At 49.2% G+C, this 14,769-nt stretch overlaps 1 protein-coding gene across 6 annotated transcripts in view; it reads left to right on the forward strand.

The window, feature by feature from the left end:
• Nucleotides 1-14,483, forward strand: part of ASAP2 (ArfGAP with SH3 domain, ankyrin repeat and PH domain 2) — a 202,472-nt gene extending 187,989 nt beyond the window's left edge. For all 6 annotated transcript variants that reach the window (XM_038006536.2, XM_073022765.1, XM_073022766.1 and 3 more), the window contains 4 exons: nucleotides 8,517-8,566; nucleotides 9,280-9,368; nucleotides 9,811-9,933; nucleotides 12,049-14,483. In XM_038006536.2, the coding sequence (XP_037862464.2) occupies nucleotides 8,517-8,566; nucleotides 9,280-9,368; nucleotides 9,811-9,933; nucleotides 12,049-12,123 (337 nt within the window). In that variant the 3' untranslated portion in view covers nucleotides 12,124-14,483. The remainder of the gene's footprint in view (nucleotides 1-8,516; nucleotides 8,567-9,279; nucleotides 9,369-9,810; nucleotides 9,934-12,048) is intronic.
• Nucleotides 14,484-14,769: the final 286 nt, after the last annotated feature.

The following is a 14,769-nucleotide window of genomic DNA, read 5'->3' on the forward strand; positions in this document are numbered from 1 at the left end:
TCTGAAGGGTCTTAAAAATAACTTGAGGATTTTTAGACTGTAAAAATGTCTTACAAATGTACATTTTAAGTTCACAGAGTGAATTTAGACGAAGTGTCCTCAACACACAAGGCCTCTGGGTTCTATTTGCAGCTCACCCCCTAGGTGGTCTCTGTTTCCGTTTTCTATTTTCCCAAGGTTGTTTTGAACACATAGACCCTCTGTGGTGTGAGGCATGAATTTCCCACAAACAAGGACATTGTCCTACATAACACAATACCACCTGCAAAGTCAGGAAATTAACATGGATGTAGAAACAGCACCCAATCCTTAGACCCAGTTCAAGCCTAGGTGTTTGTCCAAATAAGCTGTTTGTTGCAGATGGGTCCAGTTTGTGGCTTTTTTTTTTTTTTTTTTTTTTTTTTTTTGAGACGGAGTCTAGCTCTGTCGCCCAGGCTGGAGTGCAGTGGCATGATCTTGGCTCACTGCAAGCTCTGCCTCCCAGGTTCTTGCCATTCTCCTACCTCAGCCTCCTGAGTAGCTGGGACTACAGGTGCCCGCCAACACACTTGGCTAATTTTTTGTATTTTTAGTAGAGACAGGGTTTCACTGTGTTAGCCAGGATAGTCTCAATCTCCTGACCTTGTGATCCACCTGCCTCGGCCTCCCAAAGTGTTGGGATTACAGGCGTGAGCCACTGCACCCAGCCCGTTTGTGGCTCTTAATCTGGATCTTTATGGTGGGAAATGGTTCCTTTTAGTGGAAATGATATTTAGAGGCCAAGTTCTGGGGGCTAGGTGGAGAGTTACTGCTCCCACACAGGCCCTCTGAGCTGTCAGAACTTGGAAATATGAACACATGTACATGGATGCATACATACACCATTTATCTCTCTGTTCTGTGTCTTTCTGTATTGAAATCCATGAGTTCACACTGACATCTCTAATTTCAGTTGTTCTAGTAACAAACCACACCAAACTGACAGACATGAGGCACGGCCATTTTGTTCTGCTGACAGATTGTCAGGAATTTGGATGGCACTGTGGGGTCTTTGTCTTTGCTCCACAGTATCTAGAGCCTTTGCTGAAAGGACTCGAAGCCTGGGGGTGGCTGGACACAGGAGGTGACTCGTTGGCTGGGGAACAAGGTCAGAGCCTTTCACCCACCCTGTGGTAGCTGATGCTGCCTGTCAGCCAGAGCCTCAGCTGGGCTGTGACTGGAACACCCATGCGTCCCTGGCATGGGCTTCCTCACATCATGGTGGCTGGGTCCAAGGACAGGTCCCCAGAGAGAGGTCTGGCCCTGGAAGCTGGCACAGAATGATCTCTGCCATACATTGCTGCTCAAACAGTTATAAGCTCAGACACGGGGCAGAGAGGAAGGGACAAGGAAGTCATCAGTTCCACCTCTCAATAAAGAATTTGGGGCCAGGCGCAGTGGCTCACGCCTATAATCCCAGCACTTTGGGAGGCCGAGGTGGGCAGATCACCTGAGGTCAGGAGTTTGAGACCAGCATGGCCAACATGGCAAAACCTCGTCTCTAATAAAAATAGAAAAAAATCAGCTGGGCATGGTAGCAGGCGCCTGTAAGGCTGAGGCACGAGACTCTTGAACCCAGGATGTGGAGATTGCAGTGAGCCAAGATTGCACCATTGCACTCCAGCCTGGGCAACAAGAGCAAAACTCCATCTCAAAAATAAAAACATAAAGAATTTGGGGACTGGGCACCATGGCCCACATCTGTAATCCCTGCACTACTCTTTTTTGGGGGGGCAGGGGATGGGGGAGCAGCGGTGGGCTGGCCACCATGCCCTGCCAATTTTTTTTATTTTTAGTGGAGACAGTTTCACCATGTTAGACAGGATCGTCTGGATCTCCTGACCTTGTGATCTGCCCACTTTGGCCTCCCAAAGTGCTGGGATTACAGGAGTTGAGAGGTGACAATGTGCTAGCAGTCCTCACTCTCAGCGCCTCCTCGGCCTTGGTGTCCATTCTGGTGGCGCTTGAGGAGCCCTTCAGTCTGCCACGGCACCGTGGGAACCCCTCTCTGGGCTGGCTGAGGCCGGAGCCGCCTCCCTCTGCTTGCGGGGAGGTGTAGAGAGAGAAGGGCGGGCAGGAACTGGGGCTGTGTGAGTTCCGGCGGGCCCCGCACACGGAGCAGCCAGCTGGTGCTACCAGCCCAAGGCAGTGAGGGGCTTAGCACCCGGGCCAGCAGCTGCGGAGGTTGCGCTGGGTCCCGCAGCAGTGCCAGCTGGCCGACCGGCCTGCGCGGCACTCAAATTCTCACGAAGCCTTAGCTGCCTCCCTGCGGGGCAGGGCTCGGGACCTGCAGCCCGCCATGTCTGAGCTCCCCACCCTGCGGTGGACTCCCGCGTGGCCTGAGCCTCCCCGACGGGTGCTGCCCCCAGCTCCCTGGCGGCCAGTCCCATCGACAGCCCAAGGGCTGAGGAGTGCGGGCATGGCTCAGGACTGGCGGGCAGCTCCGCTTGCAGCCCCCGTGCAGGATCCAGTAGGTGAAGCCAGCTGGGCTCCTGAGCCGGATGGGGACTTGGAGAACTTTTATGTCTAGCTAGAGGATGGTAAATACACCAATCAGCACTGTGTCTAGCTCAGGTTTTGTAAATACACCAATTGGTACTCTGTATCTAGCTAACTCTGTCTAGCTAACCTAGTGGGGACTTGGAGAACTTTTCCCTCTAGCTCTGTGTCTTAGCTCAAGGATTGTAAACGCACCAGTCAGCACTCTGTCAAAATGGACCAATCAGCAGGATGTAGATGGGGAATAAAAGCAGGCTACCCCAGCCAGCCGGAGGCAACCGGCTGGGGTCCCCTTCCACACTGTGGAACCTTTGTTCTTTCACTCTTTGCAATGAATCTTGCTGCTGCTCACTCTTTGGGTCCACGCTGCCTTTATGAGCTGTAACACTCACTGCGAAGGTCTGCAGCTTCACTCCTGAAGCTAACCAGACCACGAACCCACCAGGACGAACGAACAACTCCAGATGCGCTGCTTATAAGAGCTATAACACTCACCAGGAAGGTCTGCGGCTTCACTCCTGACAGCGGGATCACGAACCCACCCGAAGGAAGAAGCTCTAGATACATCTGAATGTCTGAAGGAACAAACTCCGAACACACCATCTTTAAGAACTGTAATACTCGCCACGAGGGTCCATGACTTCATTCTTGGTCAGTGAGACCAAGAACCCACTAATTCCGGACACAGTGTGAGCCACCACGCTCAGCCCATCCCTGCATTACTTTAGAAGGCCGAGGTGGGAGGATCACTTGAGGCCAGGAGTTCAAGACCACTCTGGGCAACATAGTGAGACCCTATCTCTACAAAAAAAATTAAAAAATTACTTAGGCATGGCAGCACACGCCTGTAGTCCCAGCTGCTTGGGAGGCTGAGGCGGGAGGATTGCTTGAGCCCGGGAGAAGGCTGCAGTGAGCTGTGATGGTGCCACTGCACTCCAGCCTGGACAACAGAGACCCTAGCTCTAAAAAAAGAAAAAGTAAATAGTAACAAATTGGAAGGCAATGTTTTACAGTCACCATGGGGTTTCTTCTAGTTTTCTTCTTTTCTGTACTACTTCCTTCTTTTCTGACAGTGAGCAGTCTGGCTCCCATCTTTACTTCCTTGATCGGTGTCTATTTAGGAAACAGGACCCCCTCTCTACTGCCGCCTCTGCACAGCAGCTGCCTTTCCCTCTTTGGGTCTGCCTCTTGTTCCAGGACCCCCACTGGGTGCTCAGGGGGGCTCTCACTTCCTGCCACCTGGATGCTTTCCTCATCCCACCTGGCCTCGGACGCTCCTGTTGGGCCACCATCTGCGGACATGCCCTTCTTGTTCACCTCTGGGTGACGCGCTTCCCCAGACACCAGTGTGGGTGTTTTCATCCGCACTGCCAGACAGATGACAGAGACTTTCAAGGTACAAACTACATCCTTCAATTTGGAGAAATTCCACTGATTTTTAAATGCCTTAAATATTGGGGGTTTTTTGTTCTCTCTTTTAATGTTTCTTACTCCTCAGATGTCAGACTCCTTGGCCTTTCTTCTAAATGTGTCATCTTGTTTATTGGAGTACCCTAAGTGCTCTGACAAACCTCAGCATCACTATGCTTTCACATGTGGAAGTTTGCTTCTTGCTCACGCTAAGTTTAGTGTGCATATTCTTAGTTGTACCCCAGTCCCAAAGGTAGACCCAGACCCCTCCGATCTTCTGCTTCTACCATCTGTCTCCTGGGCTCAGAATTACTTCTGAGGGGAAGGAGTTGCTGTGGGGGGCATGCTGGATGCCCACACTCCCTCCTCCCAGGCTGGGGCTGGAAGTGCCACCCGGTGCAGGGGAGTCAAGCTATCATCCTCAGCTAGCCCTCCACCACCTTCTCATGGCCATCCCTGCTTTGCTTGCCTACCTATTTTGAAAATCTGTCTTCTGGCAGATTTTCTAGAGTTTATCTCCCAGTTCTTTTACTAAGGCGTTCATGTGTGTTCTCAGATAATAATCTTCAAGTTAAACTCTTTTTGTAGAGATACTCCTTTTGTTTCCTGAGATCCTTTCTCAGTCTCCTCCCTCTGAGAATGGTTGCGAAGGTGTTGGCATGTGTGTTGCAGTTTTCGTGTTCGTGCAATGTGTGCCGCCTCCGCACCATTTTGACCTCTGTGGGTTCCAGGCTTTTCCCTATAAATCACAAGCTTGGTGTTTCTCCTCCAGGTGAGGCAATAAAAACTGGCAGACTGCACAGAGCCGCCCACACCGGTGTCACTGTGGAGTGGTCTGGCTGGGCCTCTTGTCTCGTCTGAAGTTTTTTTAGGAGTAGAGAAATAAAGTTAAACTTTTACTTAGTCCCTCTGTTTTTCAAGATACTCCCAACAGCCGCACCTGGTATCCCCCGTCCAGATACCCTCTGTTTTGCCCTCTCCAAGAATAGAAGCTTCCTGTCCTTAGTAGGTTGGGCAAGGCAGCGGCAATCAGAGCTGGGGAGCGATTCCAGGGATTCATGAGCTCCTTAAACAGATTTTTGGCTAATTCTTCTGCTTACTACCTTGCCTTTTTCCCCTTCCAGAGGGTCCTGAGCCTTTTGGGGACACTACAGGACAGATAGGAGTATTTCAGAGCCTTCCTCACTGCTGGAGTGGGATTCCATTCTTGAGGTCAAGTAGGTTGACTGTAATTTATCTTTCATTCTGTCGCCCAGGCTGGAGTACAGTGGTGCAATCACGGTTCACTGTAGCCTCGACCTTCTGGGCTCAGGTGATCCACCCACCTCAGCCTCCGCATGGCTGGGACCATAGGCATGCACCACCATGCCCGGTTAATTTATTTTTATATTTTATAGAGATGGGGGTCTCCTTATGTTGCCCAGGCTGGTCTCAAACTCCTGGGCTCAAGCAGTCCTCCCACATTGGCCTTTCAAAGTGCTGGGATTACAGGCATGAGACACCGTGCCTGACCTCTTTTAGGTTTAATTTTTTAAAATCCTTTTCCTTGGGAAGAAATGGAAGTAAATGTACTTAAATCTGCCGTTTTAACCAGAAGACTCCCAAAATGTTTTAAATGCTACTTTGCAAGATAACTTTTAAAAATATAACATGCAGGGCTGGGCGTAGCGGCTCACACCTGCAATCCCAGCATTTTGGGAGGCCAAGGTGAGTGGATCACTTGAAGCCAGGAGTTCGAGACCAGCCTGACCAACATGGCAAAACCCCATCTCTACTAAAAATACAAAACTTAGCTGGGCATGGTGGTGCACACCTGTAATCCCAGCTACTCGGGAGGCTGAGGCAGGAGAATCACTTGAACCCAGGAGGTGGAGGTTGCAGTGAGCTGAGATTGCACCACTGCTCTCCAGCCTGGGCAACAGAGCTAGACTCCATCTCAAAAAAATAAAATATAATATGCATATCTGTGCCTTCCTGGTCTTAAACAGCTACTGAATTATGCTGTAATAAATGGGCTTTCCAGTGCTAATTATTTCTGCCTCTACACCAAAGTGGCCACAGGTCATGCTTCCCTTGGCTTCTGGGCTCTCTTCTGCCTTAAGACGCCCTGTGATTGGCACTTTCCAAGCTGCTGTTTTTCAAGAGAACAAATCATGTGTTGAAGTTCTGGCTAATGAGCCGTCAGCTCCCAGCGGTTATTGGGACTCAGAACCGTGGATGTCAGCTGTGAGGTGCAGGTTCCTGGTTCTCAGAAGTGTTCTAGCTGGGAGAAGCTGGACGGGTTTCCTCTCAAACATGATTCTACCTGGTTTCAGATCTGACTGGTAGGAAAAAGGGAAGCAGGGCAAGTGAGGTTAGAGCTACCCAGCACAGATAAGGATGGACGGAATCATGTCGCCAGTGCCCAGTGGAGTTCTTACTCTAGAGGAATACACTGGTGCATCCTCTTTGTAAAGGATACTATCCCTCCCCCACCGCCGGTAATTTTGTCTCTGGTATAAATGTGAATTTTCACATCTCTTCTCTTAGGGTAGGAGTCAGCAAACTAGGGCTCACAGGCCAAATCCAGCCTGCCGCCTGCTTTTTAGGGCCCATGAACTAAGAACTAAGATTGACTTTTGTATTTGTAATTGGTTGGAAAAAAAATCAAAAGGATATTTTATGGCGCATGAAAACTGTGTGAGATTCACTTCAGCACTCATAAAATATTATTGGACCATTAGCCACACCTGTTTGTTTATGCAGTCTGGGGCTGCTTTCACGCCACAGTGGCAGACTTGAATAATTGCAGCAGAGATGCTAGAATCCACAAAGCCAGCTGGGTGCAGTGGTGCACACCTCTAATCCCAGAGCTTTGGGAGGCCGAAGCAGGAGGATTGCTTGAGACTAGGAGTTCGAGACCAGCCTGGAAAACATAGTGAGACCATGTCTTTACAAAAAATTTTGAAAGTTAGCCAAGCATGGTAGCGTGCACCTGTAGTCTCAACTACTCAGGAGGCTGAAGGGGGAGGATCACTTGACCCCAGGAGTTCAAGGCTGCAGTGAACTGACCGCCTCACTGCACTCGAGCTTGGGTAATAGGGCAGGACCCTGACTCAAAAAACAAACACAAAGTCCGGGTGCAGTGGCTCACGCCTGTAATCCCAGCACTTTGGGAGGCCGAGGTGGGTGAATCACCTGAGGTCAGGAGTTTGAGACCAGCCTGGCCAATATGGTGAAACCCCATCTCTACTGAAAATACAAAAAATTAGCTGTGCGTGGTGATGCACACCTGTAATTCCAGCTACTCGGGAGGCTGAGGCAGGAGAATTGCTTGAACCCGGGTGGCAGAGGTTGCAGTGAGCCAAGATTGTGCCACTGTACTCTAACCCAGGAGACAGTGTGAGACTCCATGTCAACAACAACAACAAAAATCACAAAGCCTAAAAAGTTTACTAGCTGCCTCTTTAAAGAAAGTCTGCTGACCGCTGTCTCAGAGGATCAGGCCTGCGAGTGTTCTGTAGTTAGGGATGACTGCAGGCGAGGGGTCAGCCTGGTCAGTGTAATGATGTCTGCAGAGACATTTACACCCAGAGACATTGATGGAAAACAAATGGCCAGACTGGTCAAATGGGAGGGGTCTTTATGGAATAAAACAAAGTTCCTTTTCAGTTCCTTCAAAGTATGAGCAAAACTCACGTGATGTTTTCTCTCCCTTCATTCTGGGACTGTAAGCATCGAGGCCAGACAGGGTTCATTCCGAGCAGCAAAGGGAGTGTCGACGGACGGGAGCGTACAGTGGAAAGAATCCCATCTTTGCCTTCCCTTCCTCCCTGGTCTTCCTCTTTTGCTTCTCCAGCCCCCGTCCTGTGCCTGGCTTTATGCTAGGTCCAGGAGATCCACGGGGGAACTGAAGCCAGAGGTCCTCACTGATGGCATTGCTCCTTAGCTCTGGAGTTGGCGGATCTTGTGTCACAGCTTTTGCAGATGAAAATGCTGGCTCTCCAGAACCCATTTATCCAGAGCTGCCAAGTGGCAGGTTCAAACTGAGGGACCCCTGTCTGCCAGCCCTGAGAACCACATCCTCCCTCGTGCGTTTCCACCTTGTGGCTTTGGGGCATGCTGGCCCAGAGGCTCATGGATGGGGCCTGAGCCCATGGTCAGCCACATTGGTTCCCAGAAGCAGGGACTGCAGAGGCGTGGACAGCACTGACTCAGGGTGACCGGACCTATCCTGGCAGAGCCATCTGGGCCTGAGGTTAAGGTTCAGCCCCGCCCTTTCGTGTGATGGGACCAAGGCAGGGAAGGGGCTGAGCAGACTCAGGGCGGGGCTGGTGCCCAGCATTGCTCCAGACCCTGGCCATCGGCAGGCTCACGTGGACAGAGTGCTCGAGAAAAGCCCTGGTTTTAGAATCAGAAATGTTGGATCTAGCACTTTCTTAGGGCCTCTCATTCTTCCTTTTCCCATAAAAAAGAGAGCTGAGTGACAGTGGAGGAAATCACCTCACACACTTTCAGCTTGACCTCAGAAGGTTCTCTGATAAAAGGGGATGAGAAACGGGCAGGTACCCTCAGGTAGCAGTAAATCTACTTTTTCTCTGTCTTTGTAGGGCTGACAAATCCACCCCGCTGACCAGCAAAGGCCAACCAAGAGTACCTGGTAATTATTTAATTTGGGACTGAGTTTGTTTCTGCTTGGTCCATGGGGGCAATGTGGTGGACGTTCCCTGCCAGGTGGTCAGGCCTGAGGGAGGGCCCAGCTGTCTCCCCTCCCACAGCCCTCCTTCCCCCCTGCCCCCTTCCCCCCTTTCCCTCCTCCCCTCCTTTCCCTCCTCCCCTCCTGCCCTCCTCCCCAACTCCTGCCTTCCTGCCCTCCCCCCCGACTCCTGCCTTCGTCCCCCGCCCCGACTCCTGCCTTCCTCCCCACTCCTGCCTTCCTCCCCTGCTCCCTTCTCCTCCTCTCCCACATAGTCTCATGCCCTCTTCCTCCGCCACCTGCCTTCCTCCACCCCCCCCCCCCCTCCTCTCCCCCTTTTCCCTGCCTTTCTCCTCCCTCCTGCCTTCTTCCCTCCTTCCCTGCTGCCATCCTCCCCACTCCCTTGGCCTCTGAGACCCCTGCTCCTGAGCAGCTCAGTCCTGGGGCCCCTCACCTTGTCCCCTCCTGCTGACAGGGCAGTCCCACTGGGGGACACTTGGCTGCCACACGAGCTCTGCAAGGGCTGCATCTAAATCGGAAGGTTCCCTTTTCCCTCAACAGATGGGAACACCTCGGGGGAAGCCTGCTTTCAGACACACCCTGTGGCTTGTCCATTGTTTACATCTCATGGTTATGATTGATGGGATGTCTTAAGTTGCTTCATTTTTGCCCTACAGTGGATCTTTCTGCAACAGAAGCTCTGGGTCCTCTGTCCAATGCTGTGGTCCTGCAGCCCCCTGCACCCATGCCTAGGAAGTCGCAGGCAGTAAGTGACGAGCCCCCTTTCCTGCCCCTCTGCTCTCGCCAGGAGGGTGCAGGCGGTTTCACAAGGGCTCAGGGGAAGCAAGCCTTCCCCTCTTCCCTTGGTTGGGGGCTGGACAGGGGTCTTCTTGGTACCTGATTGCTTGGATCTTGGCAACCGGTGGGTTTGGCCCTCCCATCGCAGCTCCAGGAAGGGCCCACTCAGAGTGCCCTGCCCCGGCCGCTTTGTTTCCCAGCCCTTGGCCCCTTCTCTCTGCTTGGTGGGGAGCTCTTCCCTTTTCTCTCCCTGGCTCCTGAGCTGCACTGACCTGCCCCACCTTGGCATCTGCGGGCTTCTCAGGCCTAGGTACGGGGCTCCTGAGACCGGGGGAGGCAGGGTGCTTGGGCTCTGCCCTGAGAGCTGAGGGCTGCAGCCACGCTAACCTTTGTTCCCTCTCCTGACACAGACCAAGTTGAAGCCTAAGCGGGTGAAAGCGCTCTATAACTGTGTGGCTGACAACCCCGATGAGCTAACCTTCTCCGAGGGGGATGTGATCATCGTGGACGGGGAGGAGGACCAGGAGTGGTGGGTGAGTCAGGGGTGGGCCCGGGAGGTTCCTGGGGGCTGGCTCGCAGGTGAGATTTTCTCAGCCTGAGCAGTCCAGACATGGTTCCTGGTGCCTCTGCCCCTTAGCATCCTCAGGAATTGCTTCCTCCATGGACACCCACTTCTGAGCAGGCCTGATTATTCCCCAGGGTGGCTGCTTCCCCTGTTAGGGTGCAGTTTCCAGAGCACTCATGAGGGCCTGAAGTGAGACTCCGTCATTTTGAGGCCTTGAGTTTCTAGGTCATCACCCCCCATTGCTGGATTCGTGGGATCGGGTGTCTGGAAGGAGCTGACCTAGAGCACAGAGCCCCAGGCGTGAGTCTGGTCCTGAAATGAGCTGTGGCCGCCCAGGCGTCCAGCAGGATATGGGAACAAGATGAGCGCCGGCCACCTAAGAATTCAGACTTGGCCACTCACGGGCCGGTGGCTTGGGGCTGGTTGCTTTTATCTTTAAGTGTTAGTGGGATCATCTGTGAAAGGGGGTCACACACACAGTCTGGCACAGATGATCCGGTGAGCACCCACTAAGCGGCAGCTGTATACAGTGAGGGCAGTGGACGAACCGGCTTGAATGGGGCGCAGGCAGACAGCCCCAGGCTGAGCCCACCACACAGCAGACGCAAGTGGCGTGGCTCTGCATCTGAGCTCAGAGCGGACAGTTCAGCTGGGAACTCACAGGACTTAGGGGAACTGCTTTGTCAAGTGCAAGGAGTTTGGACACTGTCTTTAGTCGCTGTCCCTCGCAGAGCTCCCACCAGTGTTTAAACTGCACGTCTTCAGCTTCCAGAGGCGCTGTGAGCTCTCAGGGTCAGGCAGCACTGTGTTCATTTGGCAGGGCTGGGTTCACCAGCCTTTCCTGTGGCCTCGTTTGCCCTTAATGGATTAAAAGTGTCTGTGGGCTGGGTCCAGTGGCTCACCCCCATAATCCCAGCACTTTGGGAGGCCGAGGCAGGCGGAACACTTGAGGTCAGGAGTTCAAGACCAGCCTGGCCAACATGGTTCTCTACTAAAAATACAAAAAATTAGCTGGGCATGGTGGCAGACACCTGTAATCTCAGCTACTCGGGAGGCTGAAGAAGGAGACTCATTTGAACCCTCAATGGGGAGGTTGCAGTGAGCCGAGATCATGCCACTGCACTACAGCCTGGGTGACAGAGCCAGACTCCATCTCTAAATAAATAAATAAAGTGTGGATCCAGAGTTCCCACCATCAGCCTCACTATGGCGCAGGCACAGAGGGCCACAGCACCTGGGCTCTGGTGAGGAGAGTGCTTAGCTTGGCTGCATGGAGCACGTGAGGACCCGAACTTGCCCCCTCCCATCCACACACCCACTAGACCCACCTGCACACAGAGCCAGCCCTGCCAGCCAGCTCCCACAGTTGCCTACAACCCACCGTCCAGACAGGGCGCCAGCCTGACCACAGGCTTAGCCATGTGGAAAATACCTGCTCATTTCCAAAACTGGAAAATAGAGGCATAAAGCAGAAAACAGAAGTTGCCCATAGCCATAGCAACCCCCCACCACTCTGCAAAAAGCCCACTGTTCATATTTTGGCTGTTTTTAGCCTTTTATTTGCCTACATCATTTATACTCGAGATCATACTTGGATATAATTTACCCAAGAGCGAACGTAAGTGGATAGAGTGAATGAAGCCTTACACAAGCGCTTGACTCAGTGAAATGGGGCCAACTTATACCTTTGCCACTTTTGGTGACTTTGCAGCTCACAAACTTGTGACACTTGGCTTCATTCATTCATTCATTCATTCATTCAAAAAAGGCCAGCGGGGAGTAGCGATCAGAGAGCTGACCTGTGTGCCTCCCAGGAACAGGTGGGGGTGGCCATCCCCGCGAGTGAACGTCTGAGGCACGGCTGGGAAGAGCTCCTTCCACAGGAGAGGCCTGCACTATTTGAAATGTGGTGAGGAAAAAAGGACAAAAATCGTTTGGATGTTTTACCCAAGTAATTTCTTGTCGGAAGAGAGTCTTCTGAACCAATCGTGCTTTTTTTCACCAAATGCCCTATGTAATGCTCTTCAAAGTTTCCACTAACATTTAGAATTTTAATAGCAACCTACACTTTGTTCCATTTCAGATCGGCCACATTGATGGAGATCCTGGTCGCAAAGGCGCATTCCCAGTGTCATTTGTGCACTTTATCGCTGACTGAATTGCTACTGAACAAAAGCATTAACAGTTATGTTCCTGTTTTGTTGGTACCAAAACTCTTGCCAGATAACCAGTTTCATGAACTGTTTGTATGGTAGCCCATGTTCTCTAATGCCACTGGTCTGTTTTAAAAACTGAGGCAATTTTTACATATCAGTAATTGTTTTTATAATTTGTGGTTTTCACGAAACATTGCTATGCATTTATTAGGAAAAACTGAATTTCCCAACAGGTGAACTGAAAAGTTATTTTAACTGTTATACATAATCAAGATCCTGCCTCTACGGAATTCGCTAAACCTAAAAATGTTTGCATTGAGTGTATTGGAAATAAACTCTTCCTGCATTCCTTGGCCCAATTCTGGAGTGGTGACCTTTAGCACAATTATTATTTTAGATGGCCAGTCACCTGCTGCTTCAGAAGTCCATAGCCCAGCTCTGGACTTTCTCGATAAAATGCCATCAGTTCACCTTCAAAGACACGTATTACTTTGAAATCCACCCAGTGTTTAAAAAACAACTTGGAAATTTACACATTAGCATTGTACTTTCTAGCCCTAATTTGTGAGGTTGCAGCTATCACTATATTCTGCATGTGTGTATAACCTGTTGTGAACAATCATACTTAACAAAACTACTGATGATTTATGACAACGTAGGGTAACTACAGTTCATTCCGTTCCAGGTTATATAAAACTGCATTTCCTGAATTTGGTTAAAAACTAAGGATGATGGATTGCAAAACAGTTCTTTTAAATTAGTTTATATGCTTTAGATGTTTCGGAATTTGCCATCTTGAACTTGCTGAATCACACAGAAAGCAACTATACCCAGTAGAATTCTGTGGCGCAGACCACGCTGTATTAACCCATCACTTGCTGTTTCCTGCTGAGTGCACCACTGCCTTCCCTTCTAGCCCATGAGAATGTTTACTCAGTTTAGTGTCTTGTATTGATATAATACTCCAACAGGAATGGTAGCCACACTGTCTTGAAATCGAATCTGTCCATCTGTTTATAATCAAGAACATATCAGAAATATATAGGTCCCAGATAATAAAATACTCCCAAACATCCCAGTTTTTACTATTTAAGGCCATCATATCATTCTTAAGCTACTTGGGGTGGTAGTAGGGGGGATTAGGTTGTATAGTATAAAACCAAAACTCATTAGTTTAATGAACTTGACTGTCATACCTCTATTTAGTAATTGTGAGGGTAAGATTCATAGTAGGAATATCGGACATTTTGGCTGAGAATAAAGAGGCCTGTGATGCCCACGTGGACTTTAACACAAGTAAAGGAATAAGTTGAGTGTAGGCTTGGAAAGCGGGACAGCAGCGCTGCTGCTGCACTGGTTGTGATGGTACATTTGATTGAAGCAGCTTGTCTTTATTATGCAGACTCTACGTGTAGAGTTTTGGTTTTTGTTTTTTGTTTTGGCATTGTACTTTTTTTGTTGTTATAAAGGAAGACAGAACAAACTGGAATGTTTTATGATGTATAGCAATCGCTTTTTGCCTTTCAAAGTTCTGGGTAAAAATGTGTTAGATCTGTAGTTTTTTTTTCTCTTTTATTAAAGCACTACATCTGTTTTCACTAATTGTTAATTTCTGTTGTTTGAACCCTTGATTTAATTTTCTCATAGATTTAAGTAAACAGATGTATTTTGCACAGTGCACTTATGTCTATTTTAACAATCCTCCTCCATCCGTATTTTATAGTCAGCCTTTGACCACCTGGTGCCAGCTATATAAGGAATAAAGTTGATTGATATCAACATTAGAACTCCAGTCCCAAACTAATCTATCAGGTTCACTGGTACATAAATATCTAGGAAATATTTTTCCAGTCTACAATTTGGTGCTATTGTGCAGTAACTAATAGTACTCTTAACAGAGGAGAAATTATATTAACGTCCCTGCTAATAGCCTTTCTTAGTTATTTGCTCTTTGCAAATTAAAAAAACAACTGAGAGAAAGAAAAACATTGTAGATATCTATTTATATTTAAAGTTTATGTTTCACATACTGCAGCTGCAGGATTCTGGCATTTTGCTTGCCGTTCTCCATCAGATCTGGGATGATGGCTCAGAATATGTACACAGACTAAGAGTTACTGTGTGATCTGTTAAGGGGTGGGTAACATAATATGCAGCTTAGGAAGCTATTTTGAGATGTATGATATTCAGTTCATTCACCTGATTACTTTGGTTGCAGCACAACTGTATATATTGTATAACCAAAATTGATTATTTTCATTGTCCTTAATGCAGTGATTTATAACTAGAGCATGTTTAATAAGTTTACTCTTCTTGTTAACTAGTCATTTGACTGGAAAAAAATAAAATACTTTTAAATGGACATGGTTTTATTTTTAATGTTTTTAATCTTTAAAGTTTTATATATTGACAGTCCTTTAAAAAAAAGTACACTATCATACTGTACATGAGATCCTTCACATACTACTTTTAGCATGAGCGGTAATCCTTTAAGGTTCTCTTAACTCTAAGAATTGTGTTTGCCAGCATGTTATCTTGACCAGACACTTCTGAAAATCTACTTTGTGTGTCTTAAGTTGCCAAGGTCACTGTTCCAAACCAGCATGAATCCTGGTCTCCTGTCCACACCTCTGCCGGAGAGAGGTCCA

This window comes from Chlorocebus sabaeus, chromosome 14 (assembly GCF_047675955.1).
Source record: "Chlorocebus sabaeus isolate Y175 chromosome 14, mChlSab1.0.hap1, whole genome shotgun sequence".
NCBI lineage: Eukaryota > Metazoa > Chordata > Mammalia > Primates > Cercopithecidae > Chlorocebus > Chlorocebus sabaeus.